This window comes from Typopeltis vanoorti, chromosome 5 (genome assembly GCF_054136105.1).
Source record: "Typopeltis vanoorti isolate ZY-2024b chromosome 5, IOZ_Tvanoo_1.0, whole genome shotgun sequence".
Classification (NCBI taxonomy): domain Eukaryota; kingdom Metazoa; phylum Arthropoda; class Arachnida; order Uropygi; family Thelyphonidae; genus Typopeltis; species Typopeltis vanoorti.
The window spans coordinates 38034290-38053956 of NC_143553.1; the positions used below are offsets into that span (position 1 = coordinate 38034290).

Consider the following 19667-nt stretch of genomic DNA (forward strand, 5'->3'; position numbering starts at 1 on the left):
AGAATTAGCAGAGAAACTTAATTCATCATCAGGGTCAACCGTCCAAGAGCACTTACATAAGAGTGGCAAGGTTCTTAAACAGGGTGTATGGGTACCGCATGAACTGTCAGAAAACAATAAAGCACAGTGACGGGCGATTTGCAATTCATTGTTCACCAGACAACAAAATGACCCCTTTTTGGAACGAGTCGTAATTGGTGACGAAAAATGGGTGCTGTATAAGAATAATAGGACCTTTCTTAATAATGGTTTTACTTTAAAAAGCATTGAGAAAATTTTTTGCCGTTATCAACTAACTAATGAAGATTCTACTACCCTCAGAACTTACATCTCCTTGCCTTTCATTAGTTCCCTCTGCCCCAAACTGGCTAAAATTTTAAAAAAGTTCAACATCAAAACATGTTTCTCTACTTTTCCTAAACTCTGTTCTATCCTTAATCAACCTAAAGAAAAACATCACCATCTTCAGTTTACAGGAGTATATAAGATTATTTGTAATTGTGGAAAAACCTTACTATGGACAGACTGATAAATCTATCCTTCTCCGTGTTGAAGAGCACAAAAGAGATATATCCTATAACAGAATCCGAGCCAGCGCTCTCGCCAGCAATGTCTTATTCTCTATAAACTCTAATGAAGGCCACCAACATCAAATAGACTGGTCTCAAACTTCTAATATTCACAAATGTTATGATGAACTTGAAAGATGTATTCTTGAGTCTAAAGAAATTACCCTTGATTCGACCCACATGAATAGCAGCCTTAGCTACAGTTTACCTGATTCACACAGTTCTGCTGTCCAGTGCTGGCGTTCTCGCGATATCACACACATGCATAAACATACAGCTAGAACTGTAGCGTGGACTCCAATTTAAAATGTACTACAGTTTCTAGTATATCTGTTGTTGTTATTATGTAATGTTTCTGTCAGATTATTGTGTATAATTCTTTGTACTTTGACACCTGAAGAAGTTGGTTTACAAACGAAACTAGTGGTGTCCCCATTAGACCTTATTCTTTATTATTCTCGGTATTTTAGTCATTTAAATTAAATTAAACATATATATATATATATTCCTAGCAATTTGTAGTATTAACTCGGTACTGGGATATGTTCATATTAATATGAATATATATTCCTATATATATATATATATATATATATATATATAGGAAATGCAGTCAAGTAATGCTTCCCCTTCCCATGTTGCTGTTGAGTAAAAAAAAAAAAAAAGAAAAAAGAAAAAGCAATAGATAATACTTAACTTTATATACTTATTAAATTAACGGACCAATATTCTGCTCTAATCACTTAGGCATCATTAATGTCAAAGATATACACAATCTGTGCATGCAAATATTAAATTAATAGACTAATATTCTGCTCTAGTCACCTAGTCATTAATGTCCAAGATATACACAATCTGTGCATGCAAATACACCAGGATCTTAGAGTCCTGTATGGCACCCTGTATCATTGTAGTGATGCAATCTTGACCATTCCACTGAATTTATTAATATAGTAATCTCCCAGACTTTGTCTAAGGTGAAGCAGCCATATTTATTTAAATTTGGAGAATGCTATATTGCTATAGCATGTTCCAAAAACAGTTAAGATCTCATGATCTGTGTCAATGACATAGTCAGCCACCCAAGAACAATTGCTATGTAGGTAATGGACATAATCTGTTCATTCAATAAGATGTTCAATGCTTCTGCCTGTTTGTCCAAAGTATGTCAACTGGCAAGAACAAGGAATACTGTTTCTGTGGATACCAGAATAATTCATATGATTTTAGATGAGAGGATTTTCTTGTGCAGATAAGGTGGCTAAATTTTTGGTATGGCATAAACGAAGCATGTATGTTGTATATCTTATAAGAACGTATAAAATTATTTCTAAATAGTCTGGATGTAAAGAGAAGGCAATATTTTGTTCACCTGACGTTTGTGTGTGCACGATGGGGATGAGCTTGGAGGATAGATGAGAATTGTTTATTCTGGAGAGGTGGCTAAAAAATGGTACTGTGGGTATGATTATAGCGCTGTTTACTAAGGTTGTGGTAATAACTTACTGTGATAGGGTATGGTTCCTGCAGTCAGAAAAGGATAAGGATCCACTGGGTAGCTTCATTGAAACACTTTCAACATAAAAAAAACATAAAGCCATGTGATCAACTGTCAGTACTAGTTTCTTGTCTCTACGGTAAACACTTGTCAAGTTATTGTATTTTTAGTAAGTGTATATGTATGTGTAATGTGTTCATCACAAAATGAAGATGCAAAATCTTGAACAATGTTGGGCGATTAAATTTTAGAGATGAGAGCTGGTTTTTAGAGTACAATACTGAAATGCTACAGTTCAAAGTCACTCTATTAAACAAATAACGATAGCCTCTTGATATCTGTGGGCTGAAATGTAGTACAGTTCTCGAAAAATTAAAATTGCCAACTACATGCATTGTCTCCACTACCGTTGCCCAAGTTTTGCGATACTTTATAACATAAAGTTACATACATACATAGCTCATGGCAAAAACATGTTGTTAAAAAAGAGAATCATGATGTCATTATATATTAACAGGATTGAAGAGTTTAAAATATTTTAAACTTTCAAGGAAAACATAATCTAATCCAAATAACTGAAAAATTAAAATAAATAAAAGTTAAAAGTCTTAATATGTTATAATAAGAAAAAACATATATATATCATTACAAATTCAGATCTAAATTTGTAATCCAGGTCGCAGCTTGTAAAAAGTCACTCCAGTCATTCTGAAAAGCACGAAAGGTGCATTCTTTTACTATATGTACTAAAGTTACAAAACAGTTTTAATAACATTTTATAAAACGATTTATTAACATAATTCTTTATTTATTTTGTGGAGACAAAGAGAAGTGAATTTAATTATAACACAAAATTAAGTTTTGCAACAGATTATCAAAAGAAACTTATGGGAGGTTGAGCCTGTGTAGCTCAGCGGATGTGGCGTTTGCACACCGCCGCGCTTGGCCGCACGAAGGAAGACTTGGTTTCGAGTCTAGTCGGCGACTAGAGGAAATTTTTTTCTAAGCCTTTTTTCGATCGGTTCCCGAGTTAGTTGATCTCTGGCACGGGCAAGCAGGTTTTTCCTCCCGGAAACTCGGGTTTTTCGTCCTGTAAACTCAAGAAAATCGACCGTAGAACCCACATTATTTCAGACATTAAATATATTGTGTTAGGGTCAGGGACCACGAGATGGCGGCACATTTGAGCCGTATCTCTTCACTGCGTACCGCTTAATTAGTGATAGCCTTGGGCCATCTGTCTCTGATTGGGTACCAGTGGAGATTGAACTGCCCACTCAGTCTCCAAAAGTTAGATAGGGCTAAATGGCCTCGCCTACTCCCGTATACGGGAATAAAAAGGCGTTAGCTGATTTTTTTTTTTTTTTTTTGACTTATGGGAGGTGAGTATATCTTTAATTATTCTAATTTCTTCCCATTTTTTTTCCTAAAACTGCATAATATACAAGTCACCTAATTAAAGGGGAAAAAAAAATGACATGGTGTATCTGAACAAGAGGCATCAGATACGCCACATATGGGCAACCCCCAGCCCGGATCCAGCCCTAATCTATTTCAGCGAAGTTTGTCTGATTCATGGTGGGAGAAAACATGGTGGATTCTACTAACTCACATTAAGCTGACATCATATGACTTGCACAAAACATACTATGTTTTCTCCAACCAAGGTCTCCTGATCACTTTGACTAGCGGCGTGTGTGAATGTGTTACAATGTGTCAGTTCGGTACTTGTGTTGGTGTTGTGCTTTGCTCAGTGCCTGCATTGATGTTCTGTTCAGTGCCTGCGTTGATGTTGTGTTCTGTTCAGTGCCTGGGGTGTAGAAGACAACTTTGTTTGACAGTTCTGAATATCGCTTATAAATTTGGGACAATGTCAGGGGTTACTGCAAAAAAAAAAAGTAGATGCAGAGAATCATCAATTTCAAGACAACTGGATGGAGGATTATTATTTTATTCTGAATAAAGGTTTGCCTGTATGTTTGCTGTGCAACAAATCCATATCCGTCAACAACGAATACAACTTGAAGAGACACTTTACTTCGAGACAATGCGGATCACCCAAAAATTGATGGACAACTACGAAAAGATGAAATACAGAAGTTGAAGAAGAACTTGGATACCCAGCAGCAAATGTTCAACAAGCAAAGAATGCAGCACCACAGTATTGTGGTAAGCAAAAAAATCACTAGCATTCTAAGTCATTTGTTGAAGGAGAATTTATCAAAGAATGTCTGCTGGATGTTGCAAGTATAACATGTCCTGAAAAGAAAAGACTTCGAGAATATTTGTTTGTCGAGACGTACTGTTGTCAGACAGATAGAAATTATGGCTGATGATATCAAAAAAAGTTGAAAAGAGAAGATTGCTAGATTGGAAGTATTTTCAATTGCTTTGGATGACAGCACTGATGCCTCCGATACCGCACAACTAGTAATATTTCATCTAGGAGTTGATGCGGATTTCAACATCAGAAGAATTATTGGCACTTCGGCTGTTAAAAGGAACAACTGCCGGTGAAGATATATTTGAAACAGTCAACACAGTCTTCAAGAGATTTGGGCTTAAATGGTGTTCACTATCTAGCATCTGGCAAAAATCATTTGTCTTTTCAGCAGCACATATGTGTGAATAGCTTTTTTCGAGGATGAAATACAATAAATCAAAAATTCGGACGAGAATAATGGACGAAAACCTTGAAAATTCTATGCGATTATCCTTAAGTAACATTAACGTCAATATTGATAGCATCGTAGTTGAATTACAAGGCCAATCTTCACATTAAATTGTTATGTCGTTCATTATATTATAAAATTTATGTAGAGCTTTATACTAAAGCATTATATTATAAATAAATGAAATATGAAGAAGCAACTTGTTTTAATTCATTTAATATTAATTTATTTTATTTAATAAATTGGTCTGGCCCTTGACTCGGAGACAGAATGATAATTTGGCCACCAAACTAGGAAAGGTTGCCCATGCTCGAGATATGCCCAGTGGTGAGCTATGGAAATTTTAACAAAGGACTCGCATCGTCAAGCAAAAACGAGCAGAAAAACGTTTATTAATAGAGCTTGTGTACAAATGCTAATCAAAAAGTATGATGGGACAATCAACACATAAAGGCTATCATTTTTAAACAAATCTTTCATGATCTAAACATGAAATATTTGCACACAATCATCTGTATTACATAAGAAAAACATTTATTAACTATCAAAATATAATAAGAATAAAATCTTTTATAATCGCACATATGAAATAGTCCGCATTTTGTATAAATAAAATAAATTTCTTTTGTTTGCGATAAAAGTTTTTATGACAAACAATCTATAAATAATAAATAAATATTATCTAAACAACAATCTGAACAACAATGATGGTTTAAAAATCCCAAACATATGGAAGGTATATATTCAACCTTCCTCACCAAGAACAACTATAAACAGGACTGTAGAAAATCCAGTATTGTAAATCAAAAATAAGAATTGTAATACTAAAAATAGGACACCAATTGTTTCTGAAAGAAAACCATCTAAAAGAATGTTTATTCCAGTCATTGTAAAAATAGAATTTAGCTTGATGTAAAAATTTATTTTTAATGATGTAACTCAGCTTGTCCTGTATATTTATGTACGCTCCAGATGATGATCTTGATGTGAAGATCGAAACGTCAGGATAATAAAAAAGTTTTTTTAACACGGTTGTAAATTCCATTAAATTTTAAAAATGAATGTACTTGTTAACTTTCAACAAACCTTCATAAATGAAATAGAGCTTGAAAGGAAAATTTTCACTCAAGTATTTACTTCAAACTCCCATTGATTTCTGAAATAAACTTTCAGGTAATAACAAGTTTTATCGTACAGTTTGTCCATTTAAATGAAGAGTGATAATTCCTTGATATTAATTGACTGAAATGAGGTGCAGTCTTCAAACTTGAAAATTGTCAACTCCATGCCTTGTCTCTGTTGCTATTACAAAACATTGTCAAAGTTTAATGATACTTTATAAGAAATGAAAGTTAAAAATCGTTTCAATAACAATGTTAATACTTTTTTTATTCTCTTTGTGGATAATGAAGACAAGTGGATTTAATTTTAGCAATAAATCACATTTTGCAACAGATTAAAAATAAACTTATTGAGGGGAGGGGATATACATTTAATTACCCAAATTTCCTTTTTTAAGATTGCTTACTACATAAATCCCTTAATTATTTATAAAAATAAAATAAAATATGGTATATCCGAATGAAAGCCATCACATACTCCACAATCTAATGCAGACTTAAACACAAGCAATATTATGTTACTCAAACTTTAACTCACCATGCACAATAATCCTACGAGTCTCTAAGCTTCGCTGACTACTTCTAGCAAATTCCCATTAATATAATACTCCACCTGCAATATCCTCTGTCCAAAATTACACTCGGCAATACTGAACTAATATTTACTGTCATTTGCCCATGTAACCTCCTCCTCCTTCGGCTTCATTCCCACTCAAAGTAGGGTCACTGCAGCTGATCAACCTCCTCCACTCAGTTCTGTTCAAGGCCATTTTCTCTTCTAGTCCAAGGTCCCCTCAAAAGCTATCCAGCCATCGTTGTTCAGGTTTCCCCTTCTTTTGCCTGGTGGCTTCATCTCCAGCACTCTCCTTCCCACACAGTTTTTATCTCACTGTGTAACATTACTGACTGAACTACCTCAAGTCTTGATTCCCTAATCTTTCCAGATACTTGGGTTACCTTTATTGTTCCCCTGATCAGTGAGTTTGTTGTTCTTGTCCAATCGTGTTACACCACTTGAAAGTCTCAGCATTCTCATTTCAGCTATGCCCATTCTCTTCTCCCATCCCTTGGTCATCTGCCAGGTCTCACCACTATACATCAATGTAGGTCTTACTACCATTTTGTAGATTTGCCCACATAACCTCCCTAACTCACCATCACCAACAAATAACTGAATATCACACATTCATACATCCATATAATTAATGTATTAGTTAAATAACGTTGGCACTAGTACAGAAGTCTGTGGTACACCACTAACCATCACTTTCTGATAGCTATCAGTAAGGTATCTTCCAATCTAAGTGACTAGTTTATTTTGCAATCCCAATCCTACGAGTTTGTCAAACAACTTCAAATGTGGAATCCTGTCAAATCCAAAACCAAAAGTAGATGATCTGTTCCTTCTCTCATCCAACTCTGTTGTCAACTATAGGATTCTACTGTATACATACACACCTCTGGATGCAATTCCTAACCAGCTTTTTCAGTCCCTTGATGCCTACCAGAGATATTACTTTGCTATAATTTGCTGCATCAGTTTTAGCTCCAACCTTTATATTGGAATTATCTTGTTTACTTTCCACTCACTAGAAATCTATCGTGTACTGAGATTCAAGTTGAGCATCCAGGTCAGGGAGATTACTAACTGTTTTGCACATCTTTCAGTACCCATCACAATATCGTGTTCTCCTGCACCTACTTAACCCAGACTCACCAGTTGGACTGACAGATGATTCATCACTACAGAGAATTTCCACTGCTCCAGAGTCCAATGTTGGCAAGCTTTACACCAATCCACACAACAATGCTGGGTTACCTTTGCTTACATTAGGTTTGTTTATGGCCATGCAAACCTATGTTCTTCAGCTCCTAATGAACAGTTGTGGTGCTGGTGTTGCTTGCAAAAGTATTTTGGAACTTAGAAGTCAATGTTTCAACCAAGAAGAGATGATTTGCATACCTTGCATTTCATCACTCATGGTCCCACTTTGTGATTTTACATGGTTTACCAGGTAAGTGATTTTGCTGTTGTTGCTCATAGGTGTTTCCACTTCACAGTAACATCGCTTACAGTTAATCGGAGCAGCAGCAGCCAGGCAGAAATTTTTGCAAAGGTGGCATATCCTATGATAGTGCTATAGTCACCAAGCTCTTTGTACAGGCTATTTTATTGTTAATGTTTATCTACGAAGATTGCTAGATCATGCGCTTCCTTTTATACCTGTATCCATAACCATATCTACTACAAGATATAGCTATGTGACTAGATATTTTTGATCACACAGTGTAACTTAACTTCTGATGCATATATCCATTTATAAGGATTATAATGAAAGTAAATTGTTCTCTTTGTCGTATTGTAAATGCTTTCTAAGAGCCCTTAAACCCCCAGAAATTCATATTTATTTAAAATCTAGACTATTACAGTTATAATTATTACTAATTTACAAGATAATATACAGCATAAACATGAATATATAGTCTCACTTTGTAATAACACTAAAGAAATGTATTGTGCATACATCCAATAAAGGGCTATTAACAAAATCATTCAATGAATACAGATATTTTAGAAAAGGAAAGAAAGCTATGAGAAATAACGGAGCAAAATGTTTATGTAAGATCAACAACTTCCTTGCTTGTAATAATATTTTCTGTTCAGTACTTGTGCATTAATATGTGTTTTAAACTTTTTTTCTCTATTAAATCTATTCAGTAAACAAGTTCTTTCTGTTGTTTATTACACAATCTAAGTAACCAGATCATTGAAATCAGAGATAAACAATTTGTGGTTTGTGAATTGGAACAGCAACTAATAATTTCGATCTAGCCCTTGAGAAGATACAAAGTGCACTGGTCAGTTGCTAGAATTGTTTTTTACTTTTACCTCCAATTTATATTGTACCATCATTTCTTCAACAGCAAACTATTTTTTTCTTCCCTGAAATTAACACTGAAATACCCATCATCTTAAAATACCACTAATGTATATTCCATGTCAGTGATATCCTAATTTTGGAATGTATTAATATAACTTTCTAACGGATTTGAGAATATTTTCTATGCTTGTTTTTATTTTACTGCATGGATATTCTGCCACTCCCTCCAATTTTGAACTCCTGTCTCTTCAAACAAAAAAAACTTTGTATTATAGTGAAGTACTACTTTAAAAAAAAGAGTAATAAATAAACTTACAGGTTTGGCCCTCTTTCTGAAGAAAATTCACAGTGAAATACAAGAATATGCCGCTCATTAACTTCATTTGGTTCAGGCCTATTGGCTAAAAATTCTTCAATAATACTCTCTTGTGAGTAAATATTTACAGCACCCTATAAAATGTTATATACATTTTATTTAATAACATAAGAATCAATGAAATCTAAGCTTATTTTCATGTTTATCACTCAGGGTACAAACACATAAGACAAACTATTAGGTTTTATACAAATACAGTACTTGACAAAAAGTGGTTTATATTTTAGTCTGTAAAACTAAAAATTTTCATAGGGAACTAGTCAGGAAATTGGATAAGTTGAATAAGCATGGTATCTAGTATACACCTTTAGGTGCATGCCAAAAATGATAACACTAAAAAGTTTAAAAAAAAAAAATAAATAAATAAATAAAAAAAAAATATATATATATAAAGAGTACAACTAGCAATCTAGTTGTACTCTTAAATGGACTCTCCATTCTTCAATCAGCAGGATGTAGGCCGACATCCAACTGTGGATCGCAAGTCTTTCGGCAGTTAAAATAAACAAATCACCTGGTCCAACACCAAACCCACCTCTTAATGAGAGGTTTTCAAGTGGCTTGAAAAAGTTCCACATTTGGTCTCAAGAGCAGAGCTTCAGGACCATTTAATCTTAAGCCTACTCATGGTATAAGTACAAAAGATTAACTTTCATGGTTAAGAAATAATATAAAAAGGATCGATACGTACAAATAGTTTATAAAATAAAATTCAAACATTTGCACTCGCTCTGAACTGTAAATATCACAACTATCTTAAAACTTAGTAATTCTTGAATTTTACAATCCTACATGAAACAAACTTCATCATCAAATTCCTGACATATACTCTCAAGGGGTGTACAGGATATGATAGTACTACATGAAAATCTTACATCACCACTAACTTCCTATCTACAATTTTCCTCCAAATCAATCAATTACCTCGTAAAGACTCCAACATTATCAGATCTTATATTTCAGACTTCTAAGGCACCTTTTATTTTATCAATCCACCCATATCTTGGTCTTCCTTGTCATTTCCATGGCAACCTGACAGAGAACACTTGTTTTACTAACCTTTCCTCTCCTATTCTGTTTAAATGACCATTTGTTGCCTTCTTTCAGGGTTGCATGACTCTTATATTTCCCTCTTTTCTTCTCGGCGTTTCTCACACTTTTCGATGTCCAGTCAACACTCACATGCTCTTACGTCACGGCGTCCAGCCTTTCCCAGCTATCGCACGTGCGCTGACATCACGCTGTTTGCTTGGGGTGAGCCGCTCCCTCGCGTTACGGCTCCGTGACCTTTGGACTTCACTCCCCCCAACTGTTGAATTTGTGCTTACATTCTATAATTCTTTTATACATGTTATTTTATAATGCTCTGCTAATGTTTTACACTTTTAATATTAATTGGCACAAAATATATACTTATTTAACCTCTCATAACAGAACATGCTTGATATATATATATATATATATATATATATATATATATATATATATATATATATACACACACACACATAGCAATTATTTTATACTCAGAGGCAATTTACTGTATTCATCTCCCTTTTTTGTTTGGAAACGCATGTTAGATTGTGATAAGATAGGAGTTCCTAAAATTCAACTCTATCACAATCCAACACCATACCACCTGAGATTAGCTCTGCTAACACATGAAATAAGTATGTTAATTACTACATTAGATTGAGATATGTGAGAAATCAGTTCACAGATTTCATGTAGCATCGCTTCGAGAGAGAGGGTAACGTGCTTCAATGATAACGATTCATTATTTCCAGATATGCATCCACTAGAGATGCAGAGAATACTATGATGATTTCCTATACTTCCAAATCAGTTATGCAAGTCTCCATTATCATTATATCTTACATTTTGGTCTTTTAGAGACCTACTACTCACATTAATCCAAATGATCTTTTTTCTCTGGATCTTTATTTTGCTTCCCCCTTCATTTTATTTACCATCTTAAATTAGCTACATGAACACACACACATTGTTGAATACTAATGATGTCTGTTCACTTTTCTAATTTTCCTCAGAACTCTTCTATTATGGTCTCTAATCTTCTAGTCCATGGACTTATTTTTTAAAAAAATCCATCCAAGGACTCATGGATTTTTAACTTAGATTAAGTTCATATTGGTTTAACACTGTCCTATATGCATTGCCACTTTGTCTTGACCAATTTTGCCATTATTCCATATAAACTTACTCAACTGGCTCCCAATCATAACAGCTTTGCTCATATCTCTCTCTCTCTCTCTCTCTCTCTTCACATTTCATTTGCTATCTTTATTAAAAATTGTACTGAAACAGTTGAATGTTTTCCTCCACTGAGAAAGAAACTTGTTTTTCACATTCTTGCCTATCTTCATACCAAATTTGTGCAGCATTATTATGTAATACTGTCATTTGCATTTTGGTTTAAGCCAATAACAATAGAATTTGGTTAGCTAAATCCCATATTGCCAGTCCCTACTTGTTCGTTCAGCATCCATGTAAATACCTGAAAGGGTGCACCACAAGAAGGCGAGAACTGGACATTAGGTCAGAATCCTTGTTCGGTTCTTCACATCCCTTTAAAAAGGCTATGTGAAGGTCTCCTCCCAGTTATCTGGCTTTGACCCTTAAGTACTCTGCCCCTGCCCAAAGTAAAGAACTGAATTTAATATTACCATCTCTGATTTTATATCAGGTTTAATTCCATTTTTCTTCAATTTAATGTAACCCATACAGATGAATAAGCAGGAAAAATATGTGAAATGCTCATATCTGAGCTCTTTCCACTTTCAGATTTTTGATGGCTTTTCTTACTTCAACAATGAAATGCAGTAATAATTGCATTCCTCTATGTTTCTGCTACTGATTCACCATTTTATATCACTACTTATTTCATTGAATAATTTTTCAAATTCTATCTCTTTAGCAGACCATTGCAAGCAATAAAGTTGCAAAATATTCTCATAACACCACTTAGCTTCATCAGATTTCCGATTATTTCCTATATTTTTGGAAACATCTCAAAAATACATTTTGAAAATGCCCAGCAGGCGAGGAAATGGTTTTGGGAAAAAAAAAAAAAAAAAAGAGTACTACTATGATAGCTATGAAAAACTTTATGTATAATGAAGAAAATGAACTGGATTATGTTAAGAAATACTGTATGAAGATAATGTAGGAACTTCAAATTCTTTCTTTTTAATAATTTAAATTAAAAAAAAAAGTTTTCTGTGTGAGTGCTATCATAATAGAGCCATTAATTTGTAATTGGGTGCACCTCTAGAATGTGAGGAATGGATATAAGGTCAGAAGACCTGGTTGGTTCTCTACATTCCTTAAAAGACTATGTGGAGGTCGCTTTTCAGTATCTAGCTTTGACCCTTAAGCAACCCTCCCCACCATTTCCTTTTCCTAAGCAATGCTCCTCTCTCACTACTATCCACTCCCATTGACAGCTCTGCTGATGATAGTTACTCCATCCCTCATCATTTACCATACACAGTGCTCTGATGACTCAAGCTTCCTAATCTTCTATGGCTGGTGCTTTACACTGATCCTTCAGCTATTCTCAAATGAGGTGAAGATAATTGGGTGAATTTTAATGCTACCAAAACACAGTCCAGCTTTATTTCCCAAAAGAAATATGCTTCATTACCTCTCATTTTTATAGAATTTTGTTCACTAACCAAGATCACTTATCTCAATTGATCTGACTTTCACATCTAGCCTATCTTCTAAAAAAACACAACACATCCATTTCAGTCTAAACATAGCTTTTTTTACTGCTCAATGCCTAATACTTTAACATTTCAAATCTTCCCATTAAAAAAAATATTCTCACATCTTGGGTGGCACAACAAAAACACTCCATCAGAATCCTTGATTGTAGCTAGAAGAGAGAAATTCAGTTAATAAATTACTTTCTTTCCATAGATGCTGCTCCACTGGGCTAGGACTATCACCATTTCTCCACTTTCATCTAATCATGTACAAAGAGGGCAACTTCTGGTCAATATCCATACACAGTTGACTAGCAGCTGACCATTTTTTGTACACAGCAGAAAGTGGAGAAATGGTGGTGGTGGTGGCGCCCAATGGTGCAGCACCTATGGACAAATGACTGGGGGGGGGGGGGGTTGTCATTTATAAAGTGAACAGCTCTTCTCCATTTACAATAAAGAATTCTCAATATTTTTTTTTATCAAACCAACTTCTCATTTTCTTCCTCATATAATTTTCCCTAACAATACAGCCCAAAAATATTCCATTCTTATCTGTAACTTGCTCAGAGATGGCACTGCAGTATTAGAGTTCTAACCTGATGTGTGGGATATTGAAAAAAAGTCCATGTCAGAAAGAATAATATTTTCCTCTACTAATAATGCATTAAGTACACAATTTAAATCCAAACAACATTTGAACCCAACCATTTGAGATTTGATATACAGCATGAGATAAATGCTGATAGCTTGATATTCAAGTAAAGTTCCATGAAGACCATTTCATGAACTCTAAAGTGATTTAAAAAGGGGATACCGATTGCATGGAGATCCAACAAGCTTACAGTAAATCACTTTGCAATTTTAGTCTGCTTTCATTAACTGATAATATTAAGAGACTTACTTCACCTAATTGCCTATAAACTAAGTACAAAAGTGAAACAAAGTGTTTTCAAACTGCACTCTATGTAATAACTAAGCAATATAAAAGTTGATAACTACTTGCCTCAATATGGCCACCTTGAAACTCATATGGAAACCTACAGTCTACTATCCTGTAACTTCTAACAACATCAAGGAAATTTCCTTTTAAAAGAAGAGCAACCTAAATCAACACAAAGAAAATTATATTATTGGTTATGATATACATTGTCTAATGTCTGCAATAAAGAGTATTAATGAAAATGTAATTTATAATTAATATTTTATATATATGGCAGTTAAAGGGATATCCATTCCGAAATTACATCAGTTCGTAGTACATGTTAGAAATTAGTCATGAATGCATGACTGCAAAATTTAATTTGCAGTTAAATCTATGAGATGAAGTTGAACAGCATCAAAACCGTCACAAGGCTGTCAACAAAGCATAGTAGTACAGTAAGTGGGTCAAGAGTTAGATAAGAGAAGGAAGTAACGGTGGGTGCTTAAGGGTCAAAGCTGTATAACTGAGAGGAGACCTCCACATAGCCTTTAAAGGAATGCGAAAAATCGACCAGGGCCTCTGACCTAATGTCCAATCCTCACCTTCTCGTGGTGCACCCTGTTGGGTATCTACTTGGATACTGAACGAACGAGGATGGGCTGGCAATCTGGGATTTAGCCGACCAAATTGTATGCTTATTGGTTAAACCAAAATAAAAAATGATGGTACGACACGACAAAATTTCATGCCGGGTGGGGCGTCGCTCGGTTAAACAAGGCCCCCGTTGTTTTCACCACGGAACCAAGGCAAACAGCAAAAAGTCAGCTACTGGAACAAATCTGAAAACAAACCCCAACTCAACATCACCAGAGTTATAGACCGGTACTATCAACATAAGAAGCCTGAATAGCAAAGAAATGGAGCTAGCTCAGGAATTAGATAAGTACCAGATCGACATAATAGGGGTGACTGAAACAAAAAAGACAAAAACTAGTGAGATCTTTCTGAGCAATAAATATAAAATGTTATATTCAGACAATGACAATCAAGGAAAAGAAGGAGTAGCCATAGTATTCAACACAAATTACGAGGCTAATCTTCTTGAATGGCAGTTAGTCTCAAGTAGAGTAATGTGGGTAATTATGAGAATGGGGAACTGGACAATGAGACTTATTTGTGCGTATGGTCCCACAGAAGATTCTACTAAGGTAGAAGTGGAGGAATTTTTTGAGGCTTTAAAAAAGCAACTGACACAATGAAAAAGGAAAAGTTGGTCCTTGTTGGGGATCTAAATAGTAGAGTAGGAAATGATTGCGAGACATACAAAAATATTTTGGGAAAATTTGGAGAAAAGAGTAAAGCTAATAATAATGGCAAATATCTGTTGGATTTCTGCTCAGGTCATGGACTAGTTATTACTAACACCATGTTCCGACATAAAAATGTGCACAAACTTACATGGAGAGAAGAGGCAAGGAATAAGAAAAGTCTCATTGACTTTGTTATTGTTGATAGTAATGTTTTCTCCATGGTGCAGGACACCAGAGTGTACAGAGGATTTGAAATTGGAAGTGATCACTATTTAGTCTTGGGCAGGATAAAATTGAATTTCATATTGAAAAGAATAACATGTAAGAAAGTTTTAAAGCAAATAAAAGTTGAGCAGCTCTCAGATATGAACTGTAGACTAAAATACACAAAGATTATTGAAGAAAAAATGAAAGAGTTTGAGGACAGGAATGAAACCTTAGAGATTCAGTGGCAAACTCTGAAGAAAACATTGATTGATTCTGCCAGAGAGGCACGTGGTGAGGTTGTCTGCAAAGATAAAAAAATCAGAACTCCCTGGGGGACACAGGAAGTTAAAGAGGCAGCGAAGGAAAAGAAGAAAGCATATCAAAAGTTCCTGTCAAATAAGTCAGCTTGTGCTCTTAGAGAATACAGAGACAAATGCAAGAATGCTAAACACTGTGTAAAACTAGCTAAACAAAAGTCATGGGAGGACTTTGGCAAAAATATAGAAAATAAATATCAAGAAGGTGGCAAAATGTTCCGGAGGTTGTTGAAGAAGCTTAGGAAGGAAGTAAAGAGTGCTGTAAAAGGAATTAGAGATGATAAAGGTGACATGAAAATGGGAGAAAAAAGATATCCTTCAAATATGGAGTAATTACTTTGAAAAACTGCTAAATGAAACAAGCAGTGATGACAGCACAGCGATAAAAAAAACACTGACCAGGCATGCAGTCAGGAATACATATCCATTCCTGAAGTAGAAAAAGCCATCAAAAGCTTGAAATGTGGAATGGCAGCAGGAGTAGATGATATTAGACCAGAAATGCTGAAGTATGGTGGTATAAGAGTCTTACAGTGGCTGCACTGCATAGTTCAGAAAGCCTGGACAGAGGGACGAATTGCTGATGATTGGAGTAAAGCTCTAATAGTACCCATATATAAAAAGGGAAATAAAACTGAATGTGAGAATTACAGAGGTATTTCCTTACTGAGTGTTCCTGGCAATATCTATGCAAGTATACTTGAGAAACGGTTGAGAAGAATTGTGGAAGAAAAGCTTGGTGAAGAACAAGCTGGATTCTGGCCAAATAGAGGCTGTCAGGATCAAATCTTCACTCTACGACAAATAGTCGAGAAAGCATGGGAATATAACAACGATCTGTATTTAAATTTTGTCGATTTGGAAAAGCAATATGACAAGGTGCCAAGAGAGAAGCTATTCAATATGCTACAGTTATATGGTGTCAATGGGGCATTATATCAAGCAATACTTAGTCTTTATGTGAGTTGTAAGTCAGCAGTTAGAATTGAAGGAAGTACAGGAAGATGGTTTAATGATAAATCTGGTGTGAGACAAGGATGTACATTCTCCCCTCTGTTATTCATTATCTATATGGATCACATTATGAAGAAAAGTGGTATTAAACATGATATCAAAATTGGATTTATTAATGTCAGCTCTTTGCTTTATGCAGATGATGTTATACTTCTAAATAAATCCGCTACAAGTCTGCAAGATTCTCTGACTAAATTGAATAGCTGTTGTAATAGATATAGTATGAAGGTCAGCAATAAAAAGACAAAGACAATGAAAATAGGCAGAATCATTGAAAATGTCAACTGTGTTGTGAATGGAGAACCTGTGGAACAAGTGAAACATTTCAGCTACTTAGGCGCAATTTTTACTGAAGATGGTAAATTAAATATAGAAATAGACAACAGAATCAGCAAAGCTGGTATGGTAGGAAGTCAACTGAATAAATTCATATGGAATAAGAGAGAAATTAGTCGGAACACTAAATTAGCTGTGTACAAGACAGTGTTCAAACCAGTTTTAACTTATGGATCTGAGAGCTGGGTCAGAAGTAAAACACTTGACCAAACACTAGAGACCGCAGATATGAGAGTCCTGAGAAAGATTATAGGCGTGAACAGATGGCATCAATGGCAATATCATATTAAAAACGAGGATATTATGAAATAACTTGACATTGTCAACATCCAGGAATGCGTTAGCAGAGCTAATCTCAGGTGCGTATGGTCACTTAAACAGAATGGGCGAAGAAAGATTAGCAAAAGAAGTGTTCTCTACCAGGTTGGCAGCAAAACGACCCAGAGGAAGACCAAGATACAGGTGGATTGATATGGTACAAAGTGCCTTAGACGATAGAAATATAAGATCTGATAAGGTTGGAGTCTTGACAAGTAACAGACTGATTTGGAGGAAAATTGTAGATAGGAAGTTAATAATGATGTAATTTTTTTCATGTAGTACTATCATGTCCTGTACACCCCTTGAGGGTACATGGCAGGATGTACCCTCAAGATGATGATGAGTAATGGAAATCAGGTAAGTGACGTTGTTTAAAAAAAGAAGGCGGTTATTTGGTATGGTGACTCTATAATAGAACATGCTATTGGTGAGTGTGTTATAACTGCAAGTTTTCATGGAGTGAAAATTAAGAATATAAAGTAAGCAATTGAAAAACAGAAAAGAAAAAAGTAAACGAGATCGTAATTGTAGTAGGTACTAACGACTAAACTAGCAATAAGTTCATTATGAGAGAGAACATGAAAGGGTTGTTGGAAGAGATGAGAGTGAAGACTAAGTAAGTCATCAGCATTTTATCTCAATATGATAAAAAGTAATTAAAAAGAAGGGCTATGATGGAAAATGATTTGATGCATAGGCTGTGTGGAAGAAATGGATGTCAATTTTTGGATCTGTGGAGTGAGTTTGAGGGGAGATTGGATTTGTGTAAAAGGGCCTATATCTGAATGTGTTTGGTATCAGGAGTCTAGAAAATCTAATGCAGTCATCCCCCAACTTAGTATCTCAGGAGTGGTGGTGATGATTATGAAAAAATTGGTTAGGGCTCACATTCAGAAATGGGTTGACGTCAAATCTTTATTTTGCAATGAACAACATGGGTTTACTAAGGGAAGGTCATGTTTTATCAACTTGCTCACACTCTACAACAATGTTACCATTGAACTAGATAAGGGGGGAATGGATATACCATGCTGCTTTTGAATTTTGCTAAGGCTTTGGACAGAATACAGCATGGAAGACTGTTGCATAAATTGGAGAATATGGGTTTGGATTATAGAATATTAGCTTGGATAAGATGGCTGACTGACAGATATCAAAAAGTGGTATATGGGGGATGTAACTGCAAGATTAAAGGTAACCAGTGGTGTACAAGGTTCAGTGCTTGGTCCACTGTTATTCAATCTGTACATTAATGATATTGGGAAGGATTTAACAAGTGACATACAGCTATTTTCTGATGATGCAAAGATAGGTATGGTAATCAGGAGTGCTGCTGATATGCAGTACTTGCAGAATGATATGAATAGGCTGAAATTGTGGGCATGGGAAAATGGATATGAGTTCAATGTCAGTAAATGTGAAGTCATTCACTTTGGCGTGATTAAATATCCAATGTCAATTTGTACTGGTGGGATTATGTTAGAAGAAACTGATCAGGCTAGAGATCTTGAAGTGTTAGTAGAGAGGAAGTTGAAGGTCAGAGACCATGTGGTAAAGATTGCAAATACAACTCAAAACGTAATTGCAATGCTGAAACGAACATGTAGAGATAAGGATGTCATTTTGTCTCTTTACAAGGCCTTGATAAGACCTCACTTGGACTACTGTGCACAGGTCTAGTCTCCTAGTTTCCATTGTGATTCTGATATATTGGAGATAGTGCAAAGGAGGGTATTAAAAATGATATCAGGATTGTGGAATACTGATTATGAAGACAGATTGAGGATTTGTATACTGCAAACACTAGCAAACAGGAGAAAGAGAGGTGATATGATGGAGACTTACAAAGTTCTGAAAAGGTCATACAGAATTTCAACTGATAGAATTTTCCAATTTATGGAGGATAGGAAAAGAACAAGAGGGCATCCTTGGAAGCTGAGAATGAATGCCGCTAAGAAGGAGGTGAGGGCTAGATTTTTCTATCATAGTGTGGTAAGTGACTGGAATGGATTGCCATTGGATGTTGTGAGTTCAAGCAGTGTGAATGAATTCAAGAATAAGTATGATAGCTGGTGCATGTAGTCTCCCTCGATGAGTCCCTGACTTCCTGGAGGTCTCTCTTAATAATAATCAGGGATGCTATCCATTCAAGAACAATCAGGCCGGCTATTAGAATTTCAAGTGTTACAGTACATTATTCACAATATTCAACCTATTAAGTTTTATAATTTGAAATTTTAAATAAATGGTGCTATTTTATCGATGTGTTAAAGAATTCTTGAAATAAAAAAATAAACATATCAATAACTACAACAGCCTTTTGGATTCTAAACCTTTGCTTCAAGTGCAACCTCTTCATACAATAGTTAACCTGTTGCCAAAAATGCTTAA

At 35.1% G+C, this 19667-nt stretch overlaps 1 protein-coding gene across 3 annotated transcripts in view; it reads right to left on the bottom strand.

Annotated features, from left to right (window-relative positions):
- The window catches only part of LOC150106324 (M-phase inducer phosphatase-like), a 349715-nt gene that overhangs the window by 38068 nt on the left and 291980 nt on the right, over positions 1-19667 (bottom strand). For all 3 annotated transcript variants that reach the window (XM_090392364.1, XM_090392361.1, XM_090392362.1), the window contains exons 14-15: positions 13853-13951; positions 9059-9192 (exon numbers count right to left, since the gene is read on the bottom strand). In XM_090392364.1, coding sequence (XP_090248490.1) covers positions 9059-9192; positions 13853-13951 — 233 coding nt within the window. The remainder of the gene's footprint in view (positions 1-9058; positions 9193-13852; positions 13952-19667) is intronic.